The 14866-nt window shown below is 42.2% G+C and overlaps 1 protein-coding gene across 1 annotated transcript; it reads left to right on the forward strand.

The window, feature by feature from the left end:
• The first annotated feature begins 844 nt into the window (after positions 1–844).
• Positions 845–12912, forward strand: mcm2 (minichromosome maintenance complex component 2). Its single transcript, XM_053315613.1, has 20 exons — positions 845–850; positions 2765–2958; positions 3064–3236; positions 3455–3579; positions 3673–3811; positions 3927–4024; positions 4470–4591; positions 5601–5808; positions 6356–6490; positions 6838–7029; positions 7172–7265; positions 7824–7902; positions 8141–8312; positions 8842–8968; positions 9953–10065; positions 10221–10385; positions 10697–10771; positions 10948–11130; positions 11907–12062; positions 12768–12912. The coding sequence occupies exons 1-20, from the start codon at positions 845–847 to the stop codon at positions 12876–12878; spliced, it is 2667 nt and encodes an 888-aa protein (XP_053171588.1). The 3' UTR covers positions 12879–12912.
• The last annotated feature ends 1954 nt before the right edge of the window (positions 12913–14866 follow it).

The raw sequence follows: 14866 nt of genomic DNA on the forward strand, positions 1-14866 counted from the left end.
ACATTATAAAAATTCAAATTTGACAGTAATGACATATAATTACTGTGGTAAGGGTACAGCACCATACAGTAATTTAGCCATAAAATATTGTAGTTTTACAGTAATAAAAATTACAATACATTGTTGTGACATAACTGTGAATTGTTGTGAATTTACAGAATAATTACAGCATCATAATATAATTTCACATTAAAATACTGTATTTTCACAGTAATATGGTGTCTGAGTTGCTGTTGAAATAAAGTAATAAATACTAATAAAGTAGTAAATTACTGTATTATTAATTACAGTTTATCACTGTGAATTTACTGCAATTATTAGCTAATTGTGAAATTATAATAATGATTTTACAGTGTAACTGGAGTAAATGTACTTAAGTTAATGTTTACTATGTGTTGGAAGTGATAGAAACAACACAATGAATCATCAGATCTTCTCTAGGCTGCATTTATTTTTAGAAATATGAACTCAGATGTGGTTTATACTGAAAATAAAAGAAAGTGAAAGTAAGCGAAGGAAGAAAACCACGTCCCAAAAGCCACCAGTATCCTTTCAGTAAGACCAGTCTTTAAAAGGAGGCAATGAAACGGTTTTTAAACTTGGCCCAAATATTCCCGGGAAAAAATTATTACGTGTTAAACCAAACACACAGTATCTCAAATCCCCGCCTCTTCAAAAAAGCTCCCCGACCAATTGTAGAGCGCTACGTCATCAGCTCATTCGAATATTCATTACATTTCGCGGGCTTTCGGCACCACGTGGTCATTCCGCGCGAAAAACTGACTCCCGGCCGGAAGAAGAAGCAGTTTCTGGACTAGAGGCAGAGACAGACAGACGTGCAGCAATGGCGGTGAGTTAAAACTGTTAAAAATCAGATGTTTACGGATTAAAACATCTGATTATCAGGTTTAATGACTCTACGGAAGGAGTGAGGAGTTAAATATGGCAGATTTATGTTTGTTGTTCGAGTTTAATCCAGTAAATTTAACGTTTGCAGTATCACAACAATGAAGTGAGACAGTTTGAGTATTTTTAATCTGAACAAACTATAAAACATAAAGCTTATAAAGTTAAATATGTACAGAAATGTGTGTTTATATATGTTCCGTAACGTAGTGACAGCATGAATAATAATAATGTGATGCATCTGCTTTGTGTGTTGCTTCTCTGAGTTAATGCAGACTTCGCCATGTGGCTGCAAGTGATTGTTAGATTAAGTGTCAGATTGAATGCACCACAGACTCAGCTTTTTAAGTAAATTAAATAACAAATTACTGCTGAAAACGACAAGAAACGTCACATAGTAAAGATAAAATACGCATAACATCTTTTAAGATCAAACTTGTACCATTATCTTTGTTTGAATGTAAATCTACACAGGACTTAACCCTTAAAAGTGTGACTTACTCTAATTCATTATTTCGAGCCTCAATATGTCATTAATTTACTTCCTGGAGCTGATTTTCTTCTCCACATAACCTCCAGTGATCATATACTATAGATCATATTTAGTTTTATTCACTCATCTGTCACCATGATTAACCTGCATGTAAAGAGATACAGAAACTTTTTATTAAGATTGTTTGACTTTTGTTAATTCATCTTATCAGTAATTATTGAGATGAGACAGTCTTGTATTGGATTGCATTATATTGTAATGTGGTTATGATGCTGTTGTTCGTTCATTCATTCAATCATTCATGGAAAGCTTGAATTACTTTGCATTACCCAAAGATATTGTGATGATACTGGGCTGCAGTGCAGATTAAATAACAAAATACAGCCGAACAAAGACAAGAAACGTTACAGAATATAAAATAAAACATGCATACTATCTTTTAAAACTCAAACTTGTATCATTAACTGTGTTTCCAGCTACATTTGATGGTAAATCTACACATTAATTAACCCTTCAAAGCATGACTGATGATTTTGAGGCTCAGTATTTTACTAATTTATCTCCTGGAGCTGATTTTATTCTGCACATAACCTCCAGTAATAATGGGTCATATTTAGTTTTACCAAGTGATCTATAATCATGATAAACCTTCATTTAAAGACAAGACATACAGATGTGCAACACTACCAATATGTTGTATTACCTTTTAATTGTGATTGATTGGCTGGTGTTAATTCAGCTTATCGATAATTATTGTGATCAGACAGTCTTGTATTGTAATGTGGTTATGATGCTGAGCTGCAGTGATGAGGGGAATTGATTAGGCAAGCCAGATGTATTTGTATATTAGTGCTTTACATAAAACATACAATGCATCAGGACAGAATATTAAAACAAAACACATAACAAAAAAAATACATTTAAACATAATTAAATGTCTTAAATTGAACATTTAGATTAGTCAATGAGCCGAAAGTTAATCATTTTGAATTCTTTTTGAGCAGATCGATCAATCTGAATTTGATTTGAGATGATAAATAAACACTTGCACTATTTAAATAATTTGGATTTCAGAAGATACTGAACAATAAACTTACTGCTAACTTAAATTCCCTTTTTTATAGACATTGAATTGCGTCGTAGCAGCAGCTGCCAAGTGACATAAAATCACCAAAACAATGAGACAGAAACGCTAAAACTGGCAACTAAAGAAAACTAAATGTAGTAGATAATCATAAATAATGCAAAGTGAATTAAAATAAACATTAAAAACAGCAACAGAACTAAAAACACAAGCTGCTCTTTAACTTTTAAACATGTATTAAATATAAAAATCTAAGATATGGTCTTGTTTATTGTCGACAGGATTCCTCCGAGTCGTTCCACATGGCCACCAGCCCCACCCGAGGCCCCCGCAGAGGAGACCTGACCTCCAGCCCTGGCAGAGACCTGCCCCCCTTCGAGGATGAGTCCGAGGGGCTTCTGGGCGACGGACCCCTTCCCGGAGAGGAGGAGGAGGACGGAGACGGGGAGGAGCTGATCGGGGATGGGATGGAGAGGTGGGAGGATGAGGATGAGATGGATAAATAAATAAAGGGAGGAGTTTGTCTGAGTGGATGAAAATAACTCTTCCTCTCTCGCTTCTTCTTCTTCCCTCTGTTTAGGGATTACCGTGCCATCCCGGCTCTGGATCAGTACGAGGCCGAGGGTTTGGATCTGGATGACGAGGATCTGTCGGAGATGTCACCTGGAGCTCGCGCTCGCGCTGAGGAAGCCATGAGCATCAGAGACAGAGCGCAGGGAGTCACTGGACGTCTGAGGAGAGGACTGCTCTACGGTGAGAGGAGGGGGAGAGAGACACAGACAGACAGAGAGAGAGAGAGAGAGAGACACAGACACACACACACACACACACACACACACACACACACACACACACAGAGAGAGAGAGACACAGACACACGCACAGAGAGACACACACACACACACACACACAGAGAGAGAGACTCTTATTGTGAAATTACTGATCATTATTATTATTTTTTCGTTATGCAGCTGATGACGAGGATGACGGACAACCTTCAGCCCGGCGGAGACGAAGAGCCGAGTGGGCGGCAGAAGGAGAAGATGGCGATGAAGAGGAAATGATCGAGAGCATCGAAAACCTGGAGGACATGAAGGTTTGTGTCTTCAGGGTCTCAGATTCAGACCTCAGTCTCCAGCTCAAGCTCATTTATTAAATATCTGACGTGCATCGTTTCCTCCGTCCGCAGGGTCACACAGTGAGGGAGTGGGTTTCCATGGCAGCGCCGCGGCTCGAGATCTACCACCGATTCAAGAACTTCCTGCGGACACACGTAGACGAAAACGGCCACAACGTGTTCAAGGAGAAAATCAGCGACATGTGCAAAGGTTAGCGTCGCTTTATCAACCTCGGAGCTGATTTGTGAATGATGATGATGATGATGATGGTGATGAAGCTTTGTTGTGGATTTTTTTTTTTTTAACTGATCCTGTTTTTTTGCAGAGAATAAGGAGAGTCTGGTTGTGAACTATGAAGATCTTGCAGCCAGAGAACACGTGTTGGCTTACTTTCTACCAGAAGCTCCAACTGAGATGTTAAAGGTGAGAAAACTTTAACTTTGGGGAGGGAAATGAAGGAGGGAGGAAAGGGAGGGAGGGAGGAAAGGAAGGGAGGAAGGACAGAGGGAAGGAAATAAGGGAAGGAAATAAGGGAAGGAACGAAGGAGGGAGGGAGGGAGGGAGGAAAGAAGGACAGAAGGAGGGAAGAGGGAGGGAGGGAAGGGAAGGAAAGGAGGGAGGAAATGAAGGAAAGAAGCAGTGAGGGAGGAAAGGAAGGGAGGAAGGACAGAAGGAAGGAATGACAGAAGAAAGGAAAGAGGGAAGGAAATAAGGACAGAAGGAAGGAAATACGGACAGAAGGAAGGAAGGGTCAGTTTGACCCAGGAGAACGACACAAAGGTTAAGAAGAAATCTGAACTCTGACGTTAAGAGACATTTTTCAAACCCGTCTTAATGCGTCTTGTGACTGTTTTTTTTTTTTTGGCAGGTTTTCGACGAAGCAGCTAAAGAAGTGGTTCTCGCCATGTACCCGAAATACGACCGCATCGCACACGAGATCCACGTCCGCATCTGCAACCTGCCGCTAGTCGAGGAGATCCGCTCACTCAGGTAAAAAAACAGAAAAAACCTGCATCATTTAAAGCAGGGATGTCAAACATGCGACCCGTGGGCCAGAACCGGCCCGCCAAGGCATCCAATCCGGCCCACTTTCCTTCTTGTCATCTGTCCTTCTTTCCTTCCTCCCTTTCTTACTTCTTTCCTTCTTTGTTTCCTTCCCTCCATCCTTCCTTCCTTCCTTCCTTCCATCTTTCCTTAATTTTCTTTTCCTTTCCTTCCTTCCTCCCTCCTTTCCTTCCTTGATTCCGTCCTTCCTTCCTTGTCTTCTTTCCTTCCCTCCGTCCTTCCTTCCTTGTCTTCTCTCCTTCATCTTCTTTTCCTTTTTTCCTTTCCTTCCTTCCTTCCGAGCTTCCTTCCTTTTCTTGTCTTTTTTTCTTTCCTTCCTTTCCTTCCTTCCTTCCTTCCTACCTTCCTTCCTTCCTTCCGTTCTTTCCTTCCTATCACTTTTCCCTTCTTTCCATCCTTGTTTCCTTCCTCCCTTCCATCTTTTTAATGATCCGGCCCACATGAGATCAAATTTGGCTTCCTCCCTTTCTTACTTCTTTCCTTCTTTGTTTCCTTCCCTCTGTCCTTCCTTCCTTTCCTAATCTTTTCCTTACTTCCTTCCTTCCTTCCTTCCTTCCCTCCTTCCTGCCTGCCTTCCTTCCTTCCTTCCTTCCTTGTCTTCTTTTCCTTTCTTCCTTTCCTTCCTAATCCCTTTTCCATCCTTCCTTCCTTCCTTCCTTCCTTCCTTTCCTAATCCCTTTTCCTTCCTTTTGTCTTTCCTTCCCTCCTTCCTTATCTTCCTGATCCCTTTTCCTTCCTTCCGTCCTTCCTTCCTTCCTCCCTTCCTCCCTTCCATCTTTTTATTGGTCCGGCCCACATGAGATCAGATTTGGCTGTATGTGGCCCTTGAACGAAAAAGTGTTTGACACCTCTGATTTAAAGGAAGCAGTCATGTTTTTAAAAAAGTCAAATGAATAATTCTTCTTCTTCTTCTCTTCTCCTTTTTTAATTTTAGGCAGCTCCATCTGAACCAGCTGATCCGGACCAGCGGAGTGGTGAGCAGCTGCACAGGCGTTCTCCCTCAGCTCGCTATGGTCAAGTACAACTGTAACAAGTGTAACTTCGTGCTGGGGCCGTTCTTCCAGTCCCAGAACCAGGAAGTGAAGCCGGGTTCCTGTCCCGAGTGTCAGTCGCTCGGACCCTTCGAGATCAACATGGAGGAGGTGAGAACATCAGCTCAGTGTTTCCTATAATGTGGAAACGTCTCCTTTTTTTTAAAACTTCCTGTCGTCTGTTTTGACTATTCCTTCCTTCCTTCCTTCCTTCCTCCTTCTCTTTCCTTCCTTCCTTCTTCTCTCTCCTCCCTTTCTTCCTTCCTTCCTCCCTCCTTCTTTCCTTCCTCCTTACCTTCCCTTCCTCCCTTCCTTCTTTCCTCCCTTCCTTCTTTCCTTCCTCCATCCCCCTTTCTTCCTTCCTTCTGTCTTTCCTTCCTCCCTCCCTCTTTCTTTCTTTCCCTTTCCTTCCTCCCTTCCTTCTTTCCTTTGTTCTTTCCTTACTTCCTCCCTTCTGTCTGTCCTTCCTCCCTCCCTCCTTCTTTCCTCCCTTCCTTCTTTCCTTCCTCCATCCCCCTTTCTTCCTTCCTTCGGTCCTTCCTTCCTCCCTCCTTTCCTTACTCCTTTCCTTACTCCTTTCCTTACTCCTTTCCTTCCTTCTTCCTCCTTTACGAGGAGGGTTAATTAACCAATTAACCGATTGTTTCCGTGGTTACAGACCGTGTACCAGAACTACCAGAGGATCACCATCCAGGAGAGTCCCGGTAAAGTTGCAGCCGGTCGCCTCCCTCGCTCCAAAGACGCCATCCTGCTCGCCGACCTGGTGGATCACTGCAAGCCTGGAGACGAGATCGTGAGTAGATGTTTATTTATTGTCTTAAAAACAGGAAAGCAGACAGAGTCAAGGAAGGGAGGGAGGGATGGAAAGAAGGAAGGAAAGAGGAAGGAGGGAAGGAAAGACAGAAGGAAGGGAGGAAAGAAAGAAAGGGGAGGAAAAAAGGAGGGAGGGATGGAATGAAGGGAGGACGGAAGGAAAGACGGAGGGTGGAAGGGCGGAAAGAAAGAAGGGGGAGGAAAAAGGGAGGGAGGGAGGGATGGAGGACAGAAAGAAGGAAGGAAGGATGGAAGGAAAGAAGGAACAGTAAAATAGACGGGTTAATCTAACAGGAAGCTTAAAGTAGTTTTATTTCTTTCTTTCAGGAGCTGACGGGAATCTATCACAACAACTACGACGGCTCTCTGAACATGGCTAACGGCTTCCCCGTGTTCGCCACCGTCATCCTGGCCAATCACATCACCCGACGGGACGAAGGCGTCGCCGTGGCCGAGCTCACCGACGAGGACGTCAAAGCCATCGTCGCTCTGTCCAAAGACGAACGCATCGGAGAAAGGGTGAGGAAGAGACGAGTTAATGTTTAAACTGAAAATACAGAACAGCTGGCACCGAGTGATTTAACGTGAACACTTCATCTTGAAATTTAAATATAATATAATTTCATTTTAAATATTTATCTCTGTCTTGTCTTGCGTGTAGATTTTTGCCAGCATGGCTCCGTCCATCTACGGTCACGAGGACATAAAGAGAGCTCTGGCTCTGGCTCTGTTTGGAGGAGAACCCAAAAATCCAGGTAAAGACTTTTATTGTCTTAATTCTTTAACCTTCCTGTCGTCCTCCAGGGTCAAATTGACCCCGTCTGTTCCTTCTTTCCTCCTACTCTCTTTCTTTCCTTCCTTCCTCCCTCCTTTCCTTCCTTCCTTCTGTCCTTCCTCGCTTCCTTCCTTTCCTCCCTTCCTTCCTCCCTCCCTCCTTCCCTTCTCCCTTCCTCCCTCCTTTCCTTCCTTCCTTCCCTCCCTCCCTCCCTCCCTCCCTTCCTTCCTTCCTCCCTTCCTTCCTTGACTTGAGGACAACAGGAGGGTTAATACAACTTGGAGGTTACCATAGATGCTTTTTCTCTTTTACAAGTGACATAAATTAATTATTCTGCTTTCAGAAAACACATAAAGAAATTAAAAATATTCTATAATGTACCAGAATAAACTAGAAAAGGAAAGATTTAGGTTTGCTGAATGCTGAAATTTTGCAGTTTAAACTCTTGAAAAAGTGTTTAATTTGTCCGTCTAAAGCACAGTAATGTTTTCTGTCTTTCTGTGATTCATAAACTTTCCTTTGTCTCTCTTTTTTTAAGGCGGTAAACACAAAGTGCGTGGAGACATCAACGTGCTGCTGTGTGGAGACCCGGGAACCGCCAAGTCTCAGTTCCTCAAGTAAGCTTCAACACTGAAAACATGAAAACACATAAAACTGAAGCTAGAAACACAAACTACTAACCCTAACCCTAAACTTTTAAAACTCTTAAACTACAACAATTTCAGCAGTCGGCACACCTAAATCTTTACTTTTCTAGTTTGAGTCATGTTAGATGTTAGATGCTGTTTAATAAAACCGTCTCTGTCTGTTTTTTCATGCATTTTTACAATCAAGCGTTTTTTTTCTCCTCTGCAGGTACGTAGAGAAGCTGTCGACCCGCGCCGTGTTCACCACCGGTCAGGGAGCCTCGGCCGTCGGTCTCACCGCCTACGTGCAGAGACACCCGGTCACCAGAGAGTGGACGCTGGAGGCCGGAGCGCTGGTGCTGGCCGATCGCGGAGTCTGCCTCATCGACGAGTTCGACAAGGTGAGACGACGACATCATCATCATCATCACTCCTCCTCCTGTCAGCATTATTATAGATGAACGATGCATTTTATTAGAGTCCAGCTTCTTTGTTACGTAACAACTGTAGAAATGTCTTAAAGTTAATATTTAACCTTCCTGTCCTCGAGTCAAGGAAGGGAGGGAGGGAGGAAGGGATGGAAGAAGGGAGGAAAGGAGGAAGGAAGGAAAGGAGGGGGGAGGAAAGGTAGAAGAAGGGAGGGAAGGGAGGGAGGGAGGAAGGAAGGAAAGGATAGGGGTAGACCAGGGAAGCAAAGGAGGAGGAAGGAAAGGAGGGAGGGAAGGAAGGATGGATGGAAGGGAGGGAAGGAAAGGAGCAGTAGAAGAAGGGAGGAAGAAAGAAGGAAAGGAGGGGTTAGAGGAAGGGGGGAAGGAAGAAAGGGGGATGTAGGAAGGAAGAAAGGGGAGGAAGGAAGGAAGGATAGAAGGGAGGAAGGATGTATAGTTCAATCAGCAGTTTTTTAAATAAACTTTCTCTCTTCATTTCTAGATGAACGATGCCGACAGGACGAGCATCCACGAGGCGATGGAGCAGCAGAGCATCTCCATCTCTAAAGCCGGCATCGTCACCTCGCTGCAGGCCAGATGCACCGTCATCGCTGCCTCCAACCCCATCGGTGCGTCAACGCAGCGCCACGATAAACACTTTAAATAAACCGTAGATACTTTAACCTTCCTGTCGTCCTCCCGGGTCTAATTGACCCCGTCTGTTTTGACTGTTCCTTCCGTCCTTCCTTCCTTCCTTCTGTCATTCCTTCCTTCCTTCTCTCCTCTGTCCTTTCCTTCCTCCCTTCTGTCCTCCCTTCCTTCCTTCCTTCCCTCCTTTCCTCCCTTCCTTCTCTCCTCTGTCCTTCTTTCCTTCCTCTCTTCCTTCCTTTCCTCTCTTCCTTCCTTTCCTCTCTTCCTTCCTTCCTCCATCCTTCCTTCCTCCTTTCCTTCCTCCTTCCTTCCTCCCTCCCTTCCATCCATCCTTCCCTCCCTCCCTTCCTTTCTTCCTCCCCTCCTTCCTTCCTCCCTTCCCTCCTTCCTTCCTCCCTTCCCTCCTTCCTCCTTCCCTTCCTTCTTCCTTCCTCCCTCCTTTCCTTCCTCCCCCTCCTTTCCTTCCTCCCTTCCCTCCTTCTTCCTTCCTTCCTTGACTTGAGGACAACAGGAGGCTTTTCATTGACTTTTATTTGCTTGAAATTAGACTTTAGCTCAGATGGTGCATTCAGGTGCAGCTGGTTTAAAGGAGTTTCTGACCTGTAGTGATGCTTTAAAGCAGCTTTTTGTAATGTTAATTGTCTTAGTAGTCACATTAATCATCCCTCACTCTACCAGTGATCTAGAAATGTACGACAATACTGCTGAGAGAAATATTTTATCTATATTAACTTAAAGATTACTTAGGATTAAATTACGATTTTTCAGTTTTATCTCATAATAAACTTTAATATTTTAGAGTTTTGACTGTTTTTGTCTGACAAAACGAGCAATTTCAAGACCTCACTTTTGACTTTTTGAGCATATTTGATAGACCCAACGAAGAAAATCAGAAGATTCATTGATAATAAAACTATTAATGTGAATTAAACTTTCTCTGTGCTCGTTGTTGTTCCCTGCAGGCGGCAGGTACGACCCCTCGCTCACCTTCGCTGATAACGTGGACCTGACGGAGCCCATCGTGTCACGTTTCGACGTGCTGTGTGTCGTCAGGGACACTATCGACCCCGTACAGGTACACACATTCTCGCATCAGCCAGAATCCATCATTAAATGTAATTAACCCAAAATATAATAGATATAATGTGATTGTGTGAATTCACCCTCATATGAATTCATCTGGTTTAATTAGTCGGATTGTAATTGACTTTATTTTTTCTTTGTGACCAGGATGAGATGTTGGCTCACTTCGTGGTCGGCTCCCACATCAAGCATCACCCTAGCAACAAGGAGGCGGGCATCTCTCTGGAGGAAGTGGTGCTGCCCAACATGTCTGACGTGCCGCTGATTCCTCAAGAGCTGCTGAGGAAGTACGTCATCTACTCCAAGGAGCGGGTACGGACACACACACACACACTCACTCTCTCACTCTCTTTCTATTTGGGATCCTAAAAATGACACTTTATTTGTATTGGAGTGATAATTAACTAAATCTGTTTTAAAAAAATCACCACTTAAAAAACAGCAACTTTGTTTTTGGTATATTTCATTTACATAAAAGTAAAATTGTGACACCTGCTTTAAGTTTAGAGGCATAAATTCAGTTTAAAGTGATGAAATATGAAGTTTTGTGTGTCTTCAGTTGTTTGCTTTTTATAGTTTTTAGGTTTATTTGTTCATGTGTCCTGTTTTCTGGTGTTTTTCAGGTTCATCCCAAACTGAACCAGATGGATCAGGATAAAGTGGCTCGTATCTACAGCGAACTCCGTAAAGAGTCCATGGTGAGTCCTCCCAATGTTAGCTGAAAGGATGGATGGATAGATGGATGGATGGATGGTCTTTCTATTCTTACTCTCCACTTTGCTGCTATAATACTGCAGATTTCCTCCATCATGGGACTAATAATAAAGGAATATCTTATCTTTAACTTTAACTTTAACTCTCTTCTCTCTAACAGGCGACAGGCAGCATCCCCATCACGGTGCGTCACATCGAGTCGATGATCCGCATGGCTGAGGCGCACGCTAAGATGCACCTCCGGGACTACGTGGTGGAGGACGACGTGAACATGGCGATCAGAGTGATGCTGGAGAGCTTCATCGACACGCAGAAGTTCAGCGTGATGAGGAGCATGAGGAAGGTCAGTCCACAAGGTTTATTTAATAAGAGATGATGATTAAAGATGAATCCAGAGCAGTTATTAAAGTTTAGAAATGTTTATTTATACATTATATAGGTTTTATTTTTATTTAGTTTTTCAGTTAGCTTTTTTATTTTCAGTTCAGTTTGTTAGTTTAACAAGTGATTTAAGTAGGTTTAGTTGAGTTTTAGTTTAGTTTTAGTTAGTTTAACAAGTGATTATGTAAATTAAAACTACTTAATCACTTGTTAAACAAACTAAAACTAAATTAAAAACTAAACTTAAACTACATAATCGCTTGTTAAACTAAATACAACTATTATGCAGCCGCTCTGCTGCCACCTGCTGGTCGTAGCCTGTTATTACAAGATGTTTTTTTATCTGCTATCCAGTTTAGTTTTAGTTTTGTTCATTGTAGTTTTTATTTAGTTTAACAAGTGATTACATAAATTAAACCTACTTAATCGCTTGTTAAACTAACTAAAACTAAATTCAAACTACTTAAGCTAAATAAAACTATTATTCAGGCCCTCTGCTGCCAGCTGCTGGTCGTAGTCTGTTATTACAAGATTATTTTTTTTTTAATTTTATCTGCAATCCAGTTTAGTTTTAGTTAGTTTTGCATTGTTCTTAGTAGTTTTTATTTATTTTAAGTTTAGTTTCAGTTAATTCAATTATTTTTTCACAGCTAGTTTTAGTCTGAACTCTAATAACTCTGATCCAGATGTTGTTTTAACTCCATTTAAACTTCGTCTTTGTGTTTTTTTCCCGTCCAGACGTTCGCCCGCTACCTCGCCTTCCGCCGAGACAACAACGAGCTGCTGCTGTTCATCCTGAAGCAGCTGGTTGCCGAGCAGGTCGCCTACCAGAGGAACAGATACGGAGTCCAGAACGACACCATCGAGGTCCCCGAAAAAGACCTGCACGAAAAGGTAAAACCACAGAAGAAGAAGAGAGAGGATGAGCATGTTAGATCAGATTCACTAAACACTGCTAGTTGGAAAACAGTCATTCAACCTTTTTACTGTTAAATACACATTAAATTTGCAGCTTTTAGAAATGTAATAGATTACTAGTTACTTTATTTAAAATGTAATCAGTAATGTAACTATTTCAATGATGTCATCAAAGTAATGTAACTTATTACATTTGATGACTTTTCTAATTTTCTAACCAAAGTTTTCAGCTGTTAGGGTTCCTTCCATCTGTCCTTCCTTCCTCCTTTCCTATTTTCCTTCCTCCTTTCCTATTTCCTTCCTTCCTTCCTCCTTTCCTATTTTCCTTCCTTCCTTCCTATTTTCCTTCCTTCCTTCCTATTTTCCTTCCTCCCTCCCTCCCTCCCTTCCTTTCTTTCTTCCTATTTTCCTTCCTTCCTTCCTATTGTCCTTCCTCCTGTCCTTCCTTCCTGTTTTCCTTCCTCCTGTCCTTCCTTCCCATTTTCCTTCCTTCCTCCTTTCCTATTTTTCTTCCTTCCTTCCCTCCTTCCTAAAGGTCTGACTTTGTAATCATCAACCTTTTCATAAGTAACTGTAATTCAATGACATTTATTTTGTAATTAAACTACATAACACTGTTAAATGTAATTAGTTACTCTCGAACACTGATGATGACTCTTCCTCCTCCTCTTCCTCCTTCAGGCGAGACAGATCAACATCCACAACCTGACGTCTTTCTACGACAGCGAACTTTTCCGCTCCAACAAGTTCAGCCACGACGGCAAGAAGAAGCTGATCCTGCAGCAGTTCTAAGAGCCTCTTCATCATCTTCATCCTCTTCCTCTTCTTCCTCACTCCACTCCCCCTAAACATGAACTAAACTTCAGGGTCGTTGGGGGGGGGGGGGGGGGTGGCGGGATAAAAAAGTACTTTTCTTTAGAGGGAAGAAACGCCTGGATGGACATTTTTTCAACATGTGTGACGTTTTCACCCAAGAAGAAGAAAAACAGATGATGTCATGATGTCATAATGATCCACGAAATTTAAAGATTTAGCTTTTTTGCTCCACATGGATTTTTTTTTTTTTTTGTGGAGGTTTAAAAAGCGATGTCGGAGGTTTCCACTCATCATCAAACAGCGTCTCTGGTTTTCAGTGCAGACAGTGGAATAAATTCAGATTGTTACCAAAATAAAAGCACAGATATGGAATAAAGAAAAAGAAGAAATTAAGATGATTTTTTACAGGATATAAATCTGGTTTTCTGTCTCTTCTGTGTTGTATCTGCCCTCAGGTGGGGCTGATTGTAAATAAATGTACATGTTTATGTCTGTATCTCCTCCGTTAGTAGCTGCTGTTTTAAGACGGAGGATTTATTTCAGGCTCACTGACTTTTTTCTGCTTCGTGTTTGACTTCAGATCGATTTGAAACTGGCTGTAAGTGTATCATTAAAAAAAAAAAAGTAGATTTGAACATGTCAGATAAGAATAATAATAATAAATAAGTAAAACATATGTAAAGTACTTAAAGCGGTAAAAAAGAAATAACCCAGTGATTGTCTCTACTGTTGGATTTGTAGGAATGTTTTTTGATATTAAACTTTATTTGTTAAACATCTTTGTGTGTGTTTCATCTCCACAGAGACTCTTGTTCATAAAGTTTAACCCTCCTGTTGTGCTCAGGTCAAGGAAGGACAGGAGGAAGGGAAGGAAGGAAGAAAAGGAGTGAGGGAGGGTGGAAGGAAAGGAAGGAAGGTAAGGAGGAAAAGAGGAAGAAAGGAGTAAGGAGGGAGGGAGGAAAAGAGGGAGGGAGGATGGGAGGAAGGAAGGAGGGAGGGAGGGAGGACGGGAGGAAGGAAGGAGGGAGGGAGGGAGGACGGGAGGAAGGAAAGGAGGAAAAGAGGAAGGAAGGAAGGAAAGGAGTAAGAAGGAAAAGAAGAAGGAAGGAAAGGAGTAAGGAGGGAGGGAGGAAGCAATGAAGGATGGAAGGAAGTGAGGAAAGAAATATGGAAGGAGGAGGGAGCAAAAAAAGAGGGAGGAAGGAAGATAAGGAGGAAAAGAGGAAGGAAATAAGGAAGAAAAGAAGGGAGGAAGGAAAGGAGTAAGGAGGGAGGGGTGAGGATGGGAGGAAGGAAGGAAAGGAGTAAGGAGGAAAAGAGGAAGGAAGGAAGGAAAGGAGTAAGGAGGGAGGGAGGGAGCAAAAAAAGAGGGAGGAAGGAAGGTAAGGGGGAAAAGAGGAAGGAAATAAGGAAGGAAAGGAGTAAGGAGGGAGGGAGGGAGGACGGGAGGAAGGAAGGAAAGGAGTAAGGAGGAAAAGAGGAAGGAAGGAAGGAAGGATGGGAGGAAGTGAGGAAAGAAATATGGAAGGAGGAGGGAGCAAAAAAAGAGGGAGGAAGGAAGGAACAGTCAAAAGAGAGGAGGGTCAATTTGACCCGGGAGGACGACAGGAGGGTTAATGAGAGCTGATCTAATTGTTCTCCGCAGTGTCGTCGCTGCTCTTTTTAATTTCTGCTGACTGTTGGAGCTTTGTGCGGTTTAATTACTGAGTGTGAAACTTGGCCGGCTGCAGACTTTTACCAGCTGAATGTGTTTTTTTTGGGGGGGGGGGTTTTATACTGTAAATAAAAAGCATGAGTTCGTCCATATTGATAAATTGGAAGCATAAGTTTGTAGTCAGATAAAACGGATTTATTTAGACCAGTATAACCCAAAAAAAGTGTCTCTAAAAATGTAAAATCTAATGTAGTTTAATCTAATTTAATACAGGAACTTCACTAAAGTATCATCACATGCTCACAGATAC

The sequence above is a fragment of the Scomber japonicus genome, chromosome 3 (genome assembly GCF_027409825.1).
Source record: "Scomber japonicus isolate fScoJap1 chromosome 3, fScoJap1.pri, whole genome shotgun sequence".
NCBI classification, from domain to species: Eukaryota; Metazoa; Chordata; class Actinopteri; order Scombriformes; family Scombridae; genus Scomber; species Scomber japonicus.